Source organism: Branchiostoma lanceolatum, chromosome 14, assembly GCF_035083965.1.
Source record: "Branchiostoma lanceolatum isolate klBraLanc5 chromosome 14, klBraLanc5.hap2, whole genome shotgun sequence".
NCBI classification, from domain to species: Eukaryota; Metazoa; Chordata; class Leptocardii; order Amphioxiformes; family Branchiostomatidae; genus Branchiostoma; species Branchiostoma lanceolatum.
This window is the reverse complement of record NC_089735.1, coordinates 17,462,205-17,477,403: the sequence shown is the minus strand read 5'-3', so window position 1 is coordinate 17,477,403 and position 15,199 is coordinate 17,462,205. Positions and strand designations below refer to the sequence as shown.

Below are 15,199 nucleotides of genomic sequence, written 5' to 3'. Positions count from 1 at the left end.
TTTCATGTACCCCTGAGCGTGAGAATTCCTTGTGCAACACTTCGCTACATTATATATTCAAGTTTCCCCGCGCACCGCCTACCACCCGCCTTTGATCATGTATGAAGTCGGCGGCAGAGAGAGATCATCAATCAATTTTGACAGGAGTGTCGCGCCAGTCTGAGGAGAAACGATCTCCCGTGTTGTGTTGAAGAATTTGGAGTTTGAAAATATCTGGAATAACTAATGCTAAAATAAACATTCACAAAATCATTGATTTAACTTATTTTCTGTTATAAAATTTCCTAAACTGCAGTTTAACCACTCTGTTTAACGGAACATGGTGTTTTCCCGATAATCACGTTAAATGTTTATGTCCGGTCTTTCCTCCTCGTAAGCAAACTTCCAGCTTGTCACCAAACTTTGCCGAGGCGATATGTACAGAAGCTGACCGCGCTCGTTCTTTTGTTGTGCTAGCCATCCGTGACGAGTCTTCGATTATCTGTAGTTGTTGAAGGACACACAGAAATCTTCGGACTGTAGTTTTACCGCTTCGAAGGGCGAGGCAGTCAACGGTACTAGTAGTAAGGTTTGAACGAGCGTTGTGTTTCTCAGCTCACCTCAGTTCCAAACGTAAACAACGGGTGCGGGTTAACGTGAGCGGCGGGGGATTTGTTCGGCTGGCGACACCCCCGTACCGTGCCGATAGCGTGGTGTGTGTCGTGTTTCCTTGAAACGGATTTTTAACAATAGAAAACTAGATCTATTCAAGATTTCTAACAAATTTAATGGAAACTTTTCTGTCCGGCGTAGTAGGATTTTGGGAGTACCCAACCGCGCTCTTCACGTGGAAATTTTTGATACCGCGAAAGTAAACAAAACACCTACGATCGCCTGCCAGGCTTCTCGCGGTGGGGCGTCTTTATTGGTCTATCATTAGGTGCTATCAGCTACTTAGCAGGGACGTGTAGATTGCTTTCGTATGGCTCATTTAACCAATGTTCGAAACTGTACGAACAAAAGATGAATCTATATTGTGATAGTTTCGAAACTTATAGCAATATTGTACCCGCCGATTTAAATGTTTCTAACATGCTGGAACGCAGTAGAAAATATTTCGAAAGTCAAACAAAGGTTCGAAACTGTTCTAAACATTTACTCATATCAGTTAGGTTGTTGCAAAGGTTTCGAAAATGTTACAACAAAAGGCAACAAACACCCTCTCGGTGACGTGGAATTGACTAGTATGGGTGAAATATAAAAATGTGACACCTCTTTGTTTGAATGTACTTTGGGTTGAAAATAACGAAACGAAAAAATTCTTTGTTTAAAAAATCGTTTTGAAAGGCTGTATGCCAAACATTTGAATGAGGGCCTGTGTACATGACCAAGGCAGACACATACCAGATTTCACATTATTTTGGTTTAATACTTAGGAACTGGAGATGTGTATCTTTGTTCAAAAAAGAGTGAACAAAGCCATGTAATCACATGTCCTAGGAATTCCCATACCATATTTGGCATGAATACTAGCACACCTGCGCCAGGAATGCAAGATAATTCGATTAACCCAATTGACCAATCAGGTGGTCGCAAGGCTCACAGGCATGCAATGCCAGGTGCAAGGCACTTGGGGTCAATGACCTTTAGGTCATATGTAGTATTGAAAGTAACAGAAGTGGCAAATATTGTCAAGAAAGCCCAAAATAAATCGTTTTGAATATATGTATGCCAAAAATGGGAATGTTGTCCTTTAAATATTTGTTCAAGCCACATATACAGCAAATTTCAGGTCATTCGGTTGAAATACCAGGGCGCAGGAGGCCAAGATATGCTAAAAATAGCCTAAAAACCTCAATAAAATCAATTTCAAGGTCAATATCAAAAAAAGGAAAAGAACGCACATTGGTTTTTGCCTACATTACCCCTGTACCAAATTTCAGGACATTTGGTCAAAAAATGACAGAGATGAATCCATTTGAAGATTTGACAGGAGGAGAAGAAGAAGAGGAAGAAACATGAGTAAAAACAATATGTTTAGCCATACTAGGTATGGCTAAACATAATGATAGCAGTAATAGAAGTGATCAGAAGTAGTCAAAAGATCGAGATCAAAAGTAACAGAAGTAAGCAGAAGTTATAGAAGTAACAGGAAAGGATAGATCTAATACAAAGTAATCAGAAGTTAAAGAACAAATAGAACTATCTAGAAGCAAACGTAATAGAAGTGACCAGAAATGATAGAACTAATCCGAAGTGATCAGAAGATATAGAAGTATTCAGAAGAAATAGAAGTGATCCGAAGTTCTTGACCTTCTTCTCGCCAGCCCCTAACCAATTTCCTGTGGATCCATCCACACCTTCATGAGCTATGCGATCTACCAACAAGTTAACACACAAACCGCACCGAAAACATACCCTTCCTGGCGAAAGTAATTGATGTACTAGTATTTGTTACCGTTGGCGTGAAGTGTTAATGATCATCTCTTTCTACGTTACGTATTGCTATCTTGCTTTCATAGAACACAATAAATATGATATGGAATTTTCTCATCAGCTATGCAACTTGGGTTGATTAATAGATTCTTTAAATACTTGTTCCCTGCCCTGTACATGTACTACATGCATGCGCGCACACAAGCAGACAGCTCTAAAATTTCATGCAATTAGGTTACCCAACATTGACGTAGGCTAAGCCGACTGACCGGGTCTTTTGGGAGGGGCCCGTTTAGACCCTGGAAGCGAGAGATGTTGTACATATATACTTGTACTACTTTCAGGATGGGGTGTCGGTCTGCAATGCTGCAGTACCTGATTATACTGCCAGGGGATCAAAATCGCCATGTTTCCTTGGGACGGCTCAGAAACGTTAACATACATACATACCGAAAATCATACAAATCCATCGATCAGGATCTTGCGAACAGACATACACAATCAAAACCAGTACCCCCGTAGGAGGTGAGCCTTCCCGGAGGTAAAATCAGTGACGTGTGCAGTGATACATAGATGAACAAATACACGGAGTAGGGGCACTCGATTGACCTTCACTTTCCATGCATGAGGGTGACTCGATGTCACAATCTAGCCAGAGGTCTTCAGTCCGACATAAGGACATTTTACCAAATAAACCATGCCCCATTTCAAGCCAAACCAACACAACCTATCGCATGCAATGCAATGTTTGTCCGTTGTGATGGGCCAGGCCTCCGGTGAACCACAGCTCGATCCAGGGTATAATCAACCTATTCCAACCAATATCCATCAATTTCCTTCCTTTATTGCTGGCTATTTCGCTACGCCTAGATTACCCAATTTTCGTCTGCCCGACCGATAATGTCAAATTGAGTCACAATGGGGCCACTTCAGGGGCGCCATTTCAGCCATTAGACCAAAAACCAATAACACGCTCTACGTCATCAGTGGACGGCTTATCACACAAAACGTGTTCATGTGAGCCTCTTATATTGTTGTTAAGGACTAGGGAAAACGTCGTGTTTTCGGTAACAGTCCGGAAAAAAATAGGATCGGTAGGTAGGGATCTGTTTTTGAGATTTCGGCCGAAATGTTCAAACAAATACAGTTTAGCATGTAAAATTGCCATGCATCGGTCACTGGTATTTCTAACATCATATTGAAATTATACAGAAACACATCTTACAAGCACATCAATAAACTGAACGAAGAGGTACAAAATGTATCACATATTCATACATCAACTGTTCAAAGCCCATATCAAGGATGAAATACAGTGAGTCTGTTTTGAATTTCATCACGCAGATGTCAGGTCGACAATTTTATGTACCTTGCTATTAAACGGCCAACCCAAAAAAAAGCTAGACAGGTTTTTGCTAGGGTCGGTCGGCGTCGGGTAACCGGAAACAAAACATTTTTTCCGAGGCCTAAAAAGTAAAATTCCAGTACGGTACTATCAAATCTTGATTGCAGAGGTCTCGCAATTTCTTGGGGGAAATAATTTGAATTCATACACACAACAGATGTACTTTCTCTGAAAAAAAGAGACAAAAGCACAGCACAATTTTTATTCCTAAACCTTGCTTCGCAATCAACATACGCCTTCTTCAAACACATGGAACACTAGGAACAATAATAAACAACTCACGCGAACCATTGATCTATATATAAAAATACATAACTCTTCTCAGTAACTTCAAGACATAAATCCTGTATAAACTTGTATATTCAACTCCACAGAAGACAAACAGAACTGTTAGGAATGTTAACTGTGTAAAAACTGAAAACAAATACTAACATCACTGCAGTAATTTTAAAGGCCGATCAATCTTGAGCTTATATACAGGTTTTGCTAAGCAGAGGTAGGTATACAGTCACGTTGTGCTTAATTTTAGAACAATGGGAACTCCGGTGAGGCTTCTAGTGCTCTTGTGCATATATGATTGATATGTTTTACATTGACATTATTTCTTAATGATATGTATTGACACCACTTTACGGGCTTCCTGTCTCTGAGCACCGTTCAGACTGGGTAGACATCCATTATTCAAAAGCAATTAGAACATTACAAGAGGTGAACGCGTGCAAACGGCCGTCAACATTCTAAACCTATGCTTCTCTACTCCTTAGGTGAGAATAATACTAGGTCACACACCAAACTTTATCACACTTTTCATCCAATATCTGGTGGAAGACAAAATTATTATTGTTCACACCCTCAACTCTTATCAAGAAGCATACCTTAACTCTACATATAGTATGCTTTCCTGTTTCGCCATACATGTTGATAGGCCTGGAACAGTAGACTTAATGCAACGTCTTTTCATGTAACGTTTTTCTTACACTATTCATATACAATCAACATGCACATGTGTTTGGCACATATAGTCTGGAACTAGCTTCCATTTTTGGCTGTTTTGACATTGCAGCAAAGAACTAAAAGCGTATGTTTCAAAACTAGAACATACGGCAGCTGGCAAGAAATATAATTATAACGAGTGCAAACCTAATTTCTAAGCAGATGTGAAACTTGGTTGTATTTTTCCATCTGTCAATCAAAAGACCGTACCAACAAAAGGACGTGCAAAGAGAGCCAAATTAGATCACATCTGCTTGGAGAATAGACATTTCATATACATGTACTAGTAGTTTGACACTGGTTAACTCTCTTACACAATGCCACACGCCATAGCTACAGAATAAATATTGACACTGCATGGTATACTTCTTGTGCATTACACAAAGTCATTCGACACCAGGTGATTGAAGGGTTTGTTCTCTGAATACACATGTACATATATGTTGAGACAGGTTTGACCTTCTAAATATCAGCCTGGAGTACTTGAGTCCTGGGGTGACAGGTCGCTGTACAGCGGTTGGAGCGCAGTAAAAGAGTCCGAGAGCACGCTCAATACAGGACCAGGCGGAGTTGCAGTGAAGGCTTCATTTCTGTTTTCTTTTCACAATTCAAAAGTCGAGATCGTCCATGCCTTTTACACGAACATATTTACTATTTGATGTCTGTTTAGTAACTGGAGGATGGAAGTGCACGTCAACTTTTCGTACCTGATGAACGGGAACAGGTTTACAGAGGCGGTAACACAGTCTTCCAAACAAAACCCCACCAGTCCACACTAACCTATTTGGAAGGTGGATACGTTTTTGTTCCCGGTAAAGATACCACTTCCCATACGTGCCACTCTCTCGGCTTCCTTGGCCATCTTGTCAAAAGTGCGTCGACCATACTCATTCCGCACTTTATCCCTTAATGACGCGGACCTATGTGCCTTCTGTCTGGACAGCTGCACGTGGGCTTCTCTCTGCTCGTGGTGGGACTGGCTTTTCATGTCTTTTCTGACGATAGTTTGGGTAACCTCCTCCCGATACTGCGAGTCTTCTGTCATGACGCGGTCCAGATTTTCTCTTTGAAGTCGCTCCTTCTCCGCTCGGATCACAGCAGCGCGCGCTGCCTTGTTCTGAGCCGTTTGGGACGAGATTTCATGAGCCCGTTGGAAGGCAGCCTCCTTTTCCGCCACGGTAGCCTCAGCCCATTGTTGCATCTCCTGGTCTCGTTGCTCTCGGACTCTTCTACTGCGCTCCAACTGCTGTTTTTCTTCCAGAGACTTTGCTTTGAGGCTGAGATCTCTACGCAACATCTGCTGTTGGTAATTTTTCTCCAATGAGGTATACTTCGTCTCTATGTCTCCCCGCAGGCTTTCTAACTCTTGCTGTCGTTGCTGGTCGACTGCAGTTTTCCGCCGCTCGTATAGAGCCACCTCGGTGGCATTTTTCACCCGCACTCGGTGATGTTCGAGATGCCTTCGTTTCATTCTCGTCTCTTCGGCCGTCGCCGTACGCGCCATCTGTTGTTGCTCAACGCTTTCTCGGAACGCCCGCATTTCCGTTTCCTTTTCACGCAAGCGTTGTTGTTGCTCATGTTTCAGCTGCATTTCCCTCATCTTCTTTTCCTGCAGGTGACGCTGCCGTCTGGCCTCTTGTACCTTATGCCCCTCCGTCCACGACTGCATCTTACTTCCTACAGCCGCCTCCATGTCTTGCCGCAAGGCCTCCTCCTCTCGCCTCATCTCTTCTTTCCTCCTCCGCATCTCCTCTTCCTTCCTCCTATTCTCCAATGCGATTCGCTGTTTCCGTTCATTCTCTGCCATCTCCCGCCTTATCCTTTCCCGCTCTCGTTCCTCTTCCCATGTAAGTTGCGCGATTGTTTTGATCTCTGCGTGCTCTTCCTCTTGGCGTCGCCGTGCTTCCATGAGCTCTACAATGCGGCGGTCTCGCTCGGGCAGGTCTGCGCCAGACAGGGTTCTCCTCATGGCGATGTTCGAATCGCGCCTCCTGGACGCCGAGGAAGGTCTACTGCCAGAAATGCTGAGTTTCTGGAGATCACTGAGTCGAAGGGAGGTACTGCGGGTGAGTCTAGTGGCAGACTGCGATCTTGGCGGGTGCCTGCTTCTTGTCCTCTTTGTCTTGGTCGGCGTCCCATCCTCCGCGTCCGACCTCTCCTGACTACTCCTGGTGCTCTCTGACGTCATACTCCGTATCTCCCACGCCGTCCGACTTCGTGTAAGACTACCTGGCACGGTTTTTGGCACTTCGGATTTGGCGGACGAGGACACCGGGGTCCTCTTTTTCATTCCGTTCTTTTTCTCTTCTGCTATGACTTGCTTACGTATTTCTCTACACTTCTCTAATTTGCGCAGCCTGTCTGTCTCGTGCTCTTGAAACATGCCGTGTATGATACGTACCGGCATCCCCTGCGGTAGATACTCGTCCTCAAGTTCTGCTAGATTCTTTGGCAGAAGCTCGACCGGTTTGATACCCATTCGAGCACACGCCTCGAGGGACCTCGGGCTTGTCAGCACATACCTGCTACCCTCGGCCTCCGGGGTATCAAAATTATACAAATCCAGGCGAATATTGGGATTTTTGTCCTCTTCCCTGCCCTCTTCCTGTTCAAACATGGCGTTATCGATTACTGGTGACGCCAAGGGATGAATAATTGATGAAATCGGCCCTTAATATTGACAAGTCACCTGCCACGGCCTAATTCAATCACGGCGGTGGAAGTAGGTTCGTGCCTTTATCTCACACGCTACACAAATCTCATTTGTGTGCTGCCAATTATATAGTTACAACATAACTGAGTCAGTACAATGGCACAGCTTATCATCAATAAGTAAGCAATTGTGACTTCTGTCAATCAAAACCAATGTTGCAGTAGTCTTCACAGTAGTCAAAGTCCTCCCAACTCTACTGGTATGCATGTGGATTCATACCTTAAATCTTGAGAACGAGGAAATCGTGACCATGAATTCTGTGGTGTCAAACGGAGTTGATATATCGATCAATGCCGGCCCGATGTGACCGTGGTAACGGTTCGGCGAACACGCACACCCTGCCGCCGCCTGGGCCCTGCAACTTGCACGGGGGATGCTGCGAAATATGCGAGGACGTTGTTGTGGCTTCGGAAATAATGAAGTATTTCAAACATCGAACAGCCTGCCTGGTGAGAAGTGGCACATCCCAGGAAAATGGTCTATTGGCCCTCCCTAATACATGGACGAAATTCTATCCCTCCGACGCTTTGAACGAAACGGCTCTGTCCAAATGTGCGCTTTCTACCGGCGAACCCACTTCTTGTCCTGTAGGTGAAATCCCCTAATTCTCGCCTTAAGTCGCATTTGAAACGCCAGACATCTCCCGCCTGGCCGGAGGCGGTCTCCTATTGTCCGGTTATTAGTACATAATCACCCGACCACAACAACTGTCCAGGTAATCTCACCTGCCGACCAACGGATTCACCACTCCCGCAGGCCGCAGGTACTAGAACGGTTGGCGGTAATCAGAATTGTCGTAAAATCCCAAACATCGTAAAAAACACAAATCTCCAAATTATTCTCTCAATAAGTTAGAGATATTATGATATCAGATAGATATTTATATTTTTACCAATATATTGTATAATTTGCAATGTGATTTGACAAGAATCGGATATAGTTAGATTTTCGCTAGTTTGCAACATGACGTAAAACGAAAACCTTCATTGAAGGTCAGAGGTCGCCGTCTCACCAGGTCGTGTTGCAGAAACATAATCTGTGAAAACTTGTCATTTTAGGCTGAATAATCATTAGAATGGCACGTATTCCACCTGGACTGATCATCAACCCAGCCCCTGGTGTACGGTACAAAGTTCCAGCCGTGAAGAAACTCACGAAGGAATTAATTTTGAAGGACAAAGTGAAGTTTCAGAAAAACAGACTTGGAGGTGAGTGTGTACATGCCATGTGTCGACTTTGAACTGAAGCAGCCACTTTTTGTATGTACGAAGTATAACCTGTTGTGGCGTTTTAAACATTCCATTCGATTTCTTATATCAAGCAAACATCATGTTAAGTTGGCCTTTTATGGTAAACGTCATTTACATTAAATTAAAAAAACATTACAAATCAACCATGTAAAAAATGAAATAATGAAATGCATCAGGACACTAGTATTTTCAGCGTCATACAATTATACAGTTCAAGCACAGGGACGTATATTGATAAACAGAACAAGGAAGTACAAGGTACTACCAAGGACATTCTTTCTTCAACTGTTCAAGGAAGTGGCTATTGACAGGATCATCCTGTCAACAGTAGAAAAAATTGCACTGTTGACAGGATGATTACGGCTGATACTTGCATGTCAACCCATGATACGGCTAAGTTCAGCATAGAGGGTTCTGATTGGACTTGGAGTATAGACATCACATGTACTTGATGTAACATGTATGTAGAAATTTGACGCCTAACATGACATTAGAGACACACCACCACTATAAGTATAATCATCGTCCTTGATACGTCCCATGCAGCACCAAGCTGGATGAACACAATTAGAATTTGACCGGTTTCTAGCATATACATCCGAAATTATGCTGTGATGGCACGCTATGATGATGACTGCCATCTTGAACTAACACCTAATACCTCTTGCCAACAATGCGTTGAAAAATGGCTTGATGATCCTGTCAACAGTGCAAGTTTTTCCACTGTTGACAGTAAGTTATTGTCAGTAGCCTCAGGCAAGAAGTCTGTTTTGAATTTATCACTCGGAGTCGGATAGATCACAAATGTGTGTCCCTCGCCAGGGAATGACTGCAAACAAGGGGCTGGGGCCGGCAGGTTGTTACTAGAATCAGTCGGGTAACTGGAAACTCAACATTTGTTTTTAGCTAATAAGGCTTAACCATGACCGTCCCTGATCATTACATATATCCAAGATCCGCCCTTTATGATCACATAACGTAACCTGTTGGTTTCTTCTGTCTTTCTCCACAGCCGCCACATGTCTCACAGAGATGAGTCTTATGATGGCCTGTTGGAAGGAAAATGACTTTAAAGATTCAGCATGTGCCAAGGAGATCACTGCATTCCATAAGTGCACCGAGGAGGCAACTGTGAGTAAACAGATGTGCGGAAGCATTGAGTAGGAGAGTGTGTTTAATTACCTTTACATTCACTGAAGGGAATCATGTTGTTTTTGCTCCGTTTCCTTTTTCTTCCCTTCTTTTTCTTCCATTCCAAACAGATAAGGTCAATGAAATGGACCAGACGGCTGTCGGTGTCACCTTGGTTACTGGTTAAGTAGCAGACACCCTGCGGTAGTCAATTACATTACGTTGCAAGTAGCAGTACAGAGGTGGAGGGGGTGGTTACCATATATATAACCTCAAGCCAACCGTACACACTGAGTGACACTCACGCCACATCTTCAGAAAAGACGCTGTAGCTGCATGTTCCTGTTTAGAACTTTAATCGAACCCACATCGACTAGTTTCGCCTTGTGTGTAGCTTTCTCAAGGATCAGAGCTTGAATTACGTATTGCTTATTACCATTCTAGTTTGTGTTGTGTTACATTTTTGGCTGTGTACCTGTAAATTGTACTGTAACATATTGTTTATGTATGGGTTCGGACCTGTTGATACACCTGAACAAACTAAAACACTGGTGGCTACAATTCATTAGATAAAAGATAGGAAAGTCATGTTCCAAGGTGACATTCATCACATTTATTCATTGAAAGTTAGGAGAACTTTAGATAGGACTTGCTGGGACGTAGGGGTGAGGGATCTAGAGCACTCAATGGCAAACCTTGTCGTCTAGCTTCAACTTTTGTTACTGGATTTTGCCTAACCAAGAAGTTCACAGTATCCCATGCATGTGGTTGATTTGATATATATCTGTGAGTACGTTATCAGATGCATTGTATCATGCATCACTGGAAACTTTATTTATTATATATACGCTTTACAATTCATGGGTTGAGCATAAGGGCTTCTTATGTAAGCAGGTCGCATAAAAAAGTGATGAAATTTCCCTTGACCATATGTCTGTTGTTCTTCAATTAATGATTAGCATAATGTGCTTCGTCGTTGTTAATTTTATATGTTTTCCTTTAAAATGATATCTTATTTGTTATGATAACACTTTTTGTACAACAAGCACCAAAACTGAGCTTCGCCAAAAAAAGTGCAAAGATCCCCTTACCAAGGTCAGACACTCTTGGCAGGGGAGTTCTGCCTGCATGTTTTGTGACACACTTACACAGTCATGAGCAGCTCTTGTGTTCCACTTGTGAATGTAGGATCATGACAAATTTGGTATCCTTGTTCAGGGTAATACACCAGCTTTCAAATTCTAATGGTACATACTTTTATACACTTTTACATGTAGTTGATAAAGTAACAACAGAAAACCGATTCGATCAAATTTAAGTTTCTGAATGTTTTGCACCAAGTTCAGAATGTGATAAACCAGACCTACATGTAACTACTGAAAACTGACTCTTGCCTTGTATCCTCCATGCAGAAAGAACGACGGGGAGTGAAGGAGGCAGATCTGAAGGGGGTGGTACAGGAAGGACGGCTCACCAGCAGAAACATCAACAAGTTATTACAAAGATTTCCTCATCCAGTAAAACCTCACTAGCAAAGATTACTTAGGAACTGTGTCTGGATTGTTTTAGATTTTGTTATTGCAGAAATATCATTCACACAGCAGAGTGAAAAATGTGTGAAATCCATCGACATGTAAAGACTAAAGAGTGTTTTGTTTTTCTGCCGTTTCGGAGCTTCCTATGTTTTTGCAGATCACATGATGAATATGTTACATACAATGCTGAGGCCTAGGAAGAAATGTTGTGTTTCCAATTACGCTTCTGAAAAAAAAATCAATAGGTAGAGATTCTCTGGGTTTTTTTAGATGTCCACTGTGAAGAGAACCAACAAATACATTGTTTTCAATGATGAAAAACTGAATTGCATCAAGACACTGGTATTTTCAACAATGTATTTTAATTGTCTGTACAGTCGTGCTATTATGCAGGGTGTTAACATAGAGGGGGACCTAGGTTTGGTGGGTCTGTTAAGATGACTTCAATAGAAACAAAAATAAGGGGAACATGTTGGAAGACAACTGTACAATGTTTTCATCACTCAGATGTTAAGCCCCTGTCACACTTGTGCGCATATACAAGCTCGCATGGGTTTCGTATTAACATGTTTTTGGTTTAGGTTAAGTTTGCATCTGAAGAAGTAATTTCTTTGGTTTGATAACCAGGCTGCACAACGAATCAGCGATGGGTCAAAGTAAAAAAACAACTTCCTCCCCGCAAAATTTACTTAAACGAAAGAATGTTGCTGCGGAACTCCTGCGCACTTAAATATCCGCACAAGTGTGACAGATAATAAATCAAAAATTGTATGCCCATTGCTACCGGACGCTTCCCGAAAAGGGTTGGCAGGTTTTTACTAGGGTCGGTCAGGTAACCGGAACACACAACTTTTTTCCCAAGGCCTAAAGCAACGTTGAACAGTAATTTTCAACACAAAAATTGGACTTACCCAAATTTCCCATTGTCCAACTCCAGCATGTACAGTATGAGCAAAACTATAACCTTACCAAGTCATGATGGAAAGGACATACACTTTGTACTAAGGTTTGTCCAGAGACCTTTCAGTATTTGATGGGAGATGTGGGGCACCATATATGGGGCAAACTCTGTCATTATCCAGACATTGTATATATGCATCACATGCGTACTACGTACAATCCAGTCTGTGTTGTCATGGTGATGATGTTGTTAAGTTACCCATAGTGCCCTGTGTCTCCCAGCATGCAGTTGGATCTATGAAAAGGTCTATGCCACAAGTTGTGTTCAATGGTTGTAAAACATGCAGTAGTAAAGATGACAACAAAAAGATGTAACTGATGTGTGCCCAAACCCTTGTTAAAGGAATGTCAATTACTATCTATAGTCTTTTCTGTGAAAGAGTAACGCTGTACTTTTAAGAGGAATGCACACAAAAAAGCCAATAAGTTTGGAATCAAATGAAATCAAAGTATGTGGTTTACATGAAAGGCACCTGACATTATTGCCAGTGACATATATCAACACATATAACACGTTGCTGTGGTGGTCGGTAATCTAGAGTTACATGTGATAATTTAGAAATCACACACAGGAACCTGTCTAAACAGAAAATGTGATAAGGCCACGGCAAGTAGATTTTATGGATGACATCCTCTGCAGAATACAAAAGTGAAAAAAAAAGATTAGCAAAAATAACAAGATGCTTAAATTTTCAATATAGAGACTATATAAATGTAACAAGAATTGAACCGACAAAACATGGTATCATAGCCAACAAGTATTTTGTGGAAGCCAAGTATCAGGCTGTACAACAAGGCTCAAGGCTACCTCACTTGGTAGGCATGTCCCTGGTGTAGTGGTCTGCGCCTCTGTCACTTACCACATCTGGTTCAAATTATGAGGAGCCAGAAGGACCGAGTTCGCGCCCAGGTAGGGCATGTTTGGATAAGAGGCGCACCGAGTCATACCAAAGACATTATAAAAATGGTACATACTTCTGAAACAGTATGGAAGTTAAACACACTCCACTGCCAGTAGACTAGCCCCCTGCTACAGTGATTGCACCACAGTGTGGCCCAGGGCTCTGAGATGGGCGCCGCCCTATACACCTTATGGTGTGGGAGGACTTAACCTCACTTGGTGTCATGGCATCTGTGACGGTTCACAATAGAACGCGATAGAATTTTACGACATATTTTCACATTTTCATTATTTTCTTGTCATGTTGGCAATTGAAACCCAAATTATATTTCTGCTATCGTCAATTTCAATGCATTATATATTATTACAAACCTTATTTGATTTCCTTTCTCATGATACCAAACTCATTATCTCACAACAGTGATGTTGCCTTGCATGACGAGCCTTACTTTTTCTCTGGTTCTTATAGCCTGAGTACCAGCCTCCGAAGTGACCGCTGGCTCAATTCTTGTTGCTTGCCAAACACGCTAGCAAGGGACAAGAATTGAGCCAGCGGTCACTTCGCAGGCTGGTACTCGGGCTAATGACGTTATACCGCCCCATCATGATGTTGCCTCCACCAAACACTGTCACTCGATCTGTGCAACAGTGAACAAGTAGGGTCAGATGGCATGTATGTTGGAAATGTTTGCATATAAAGTCAACGTGAGAAGCTTAACGTTAAGCAAGGGACAACAAACTAAATAGTGGATGAACATTAAAAGTGAGCTAATGCTAAGGCCGTAATATATATCTAGACGTTATTAACTGTTATTCTCCCAGCAGAGTTTTTGGTCGAGTGGGGTAAGAGTGTCAGGGATTTTTAACGTTCCTCTAGAGAGGAGAGTGTAACAAATCCGGGCCACATCTATTCCCCCCATCGAAACCTCTGCTTTGAGAATAATGAAGTCAATTAACTGTAACATAGTCCTTACGCCTAACAATCACAATGTAATGTTTCAAAAACGCCATCTGGCACATTTGCAAGTTATCTCATGGAAAAGTTCAATTTTCAATTCACGTCGGTCGTGTCTGAGTATTGGGGATGTTAGAGTAAGGAGTAATGTAATTACCAGCTTTGTGATATCACGACAAAACTACATCACGCATATCATTGCATCTCAGCTGCATTCGCACTGGAATGGCTGAATGATACTTTTGAGTACGTTTTATATATATTTAATATAACTTCCTGACTGAATTATAATTATTAAACCAAATATATGACAGTTTTCACGACGAAAATAAGCTATAGAATCGTTAGAAAAGCACATGAAAAAGCTTTTGAACTTCATTTCAGGTAAACTTTCAAAAACAACGTGTGTACTTTCCTCTCAAGAACAATAAGCGTGGTAATTTTAAAAATGCCATGGCGATGATCGATGTTTACCTAATTTGCATAATCCATACATGAAGATATCAACCTTGACCTAAGCCACATATGGCACAAGTATGAAATCCAACACTGCCGTATTATAGAGTTTTCTCTTCAATTATGTGGAAATGGTCTTTATTTGTATGTATCATGTTCACCTTTGTCTACTTTCCAAAAGACCGAAAGTGTAAAATTCCTGTTATTTACCAGTATTTTAAAGTATTTTCTCATTGGTAATGAGTCATCAATTATGACCAAAGCTACATGCATATCAAAAATCATGACAATCCATGGACCTCTTCTTGAATTATTCTCTTTGAAAGTCTCAAACAGAATCGACCCCTGCAGTTCCACAAAAGCATGAAATCTTCATTGACACAACAAAAGTACAACGACTTTCGTAAGGTCTTCTTCAACTATACAATACCTACGCACAAGTATATGAATACTTCAACATGTGGAGTTCAACCTATCACTTACAC

General features: G+C 41.9%; 2 protein-coding genes across 2 annotated transcripts; one reads left to right on the top strand and one right to left on the bottom strand.

Moving 5' to 3' along the window:
- Positions 1-4,008: 4,008 nt before the first annotated feature.
- On the bottom strand, positions 4,009-8,317 carry LOC136448087 (coiled-coil domain-containing protein 177-like). Its single transcript, XM_066447208.1, has one exon. The coding sequence runs from the start codon at positions 7,428-7,430 to the stop codon at positions 5,589-5,591; it is 1,842 nt and encodes a 613-aa protein (XP_066303305.1). The 5' UTR covers positions 7,431-8,317; the 3' UTR covers positions 4,009-5,588.
- Positions 8,318-8,500: 183 nt separating this feature from the next.
- LOC136448092 (small ribosomal subunit protein mS37-like) lies at positions 8,501-12,870 on the top strand. Its single transcript, XM_066447219.1, has 3 exons — positions 8,501-8,734; positions 9,789-9,907; positions 11,320-12,870. Exons 1-3 carry the CDS (start codon positions 8,602-8,604, stop codon positions 11,437-11,439), a joined length of 372 nt encoding a protein of 123 aa, XP_066303316.1. The 5' UTR covers positions 8,501-8,601; the 3' UTR covers positions 11,440-12,870.
- The last annotated feature ends 2,329 nt before the right edge of the window (positions 12,871-15,199 follow it).

Coding starts and splice junctions, on each gene's coding strand:
- LOC136448087 (XM_066447208.1), bottom strand. CDS start 7,430: ATGTTTGAACAGGAAGAGGGCAGGGAAGAGGACAAAAATCCCAATATT.
- LOC136448092 (XM_066447219.1), top strand. CDS start 8,602: ATGGCACGTATTCCACCTGGACTGATCATCAACCCAGCCCCTGGTGTA. Junction 8,735..9,788: donor TCAGAAAAACAGACTTGGAG/GTGAGTGTGTAC, acceptor CTTTCTCCACAG/CCGCCACATGTCTCACAGAG. Junction 9,908..11,319: donor AGTGCACCGAGGAGGCAACT/GTGAGTAAACAG, acceptor TCCTCCATGCAG/AAAGAACGACGGGGAGTGAA.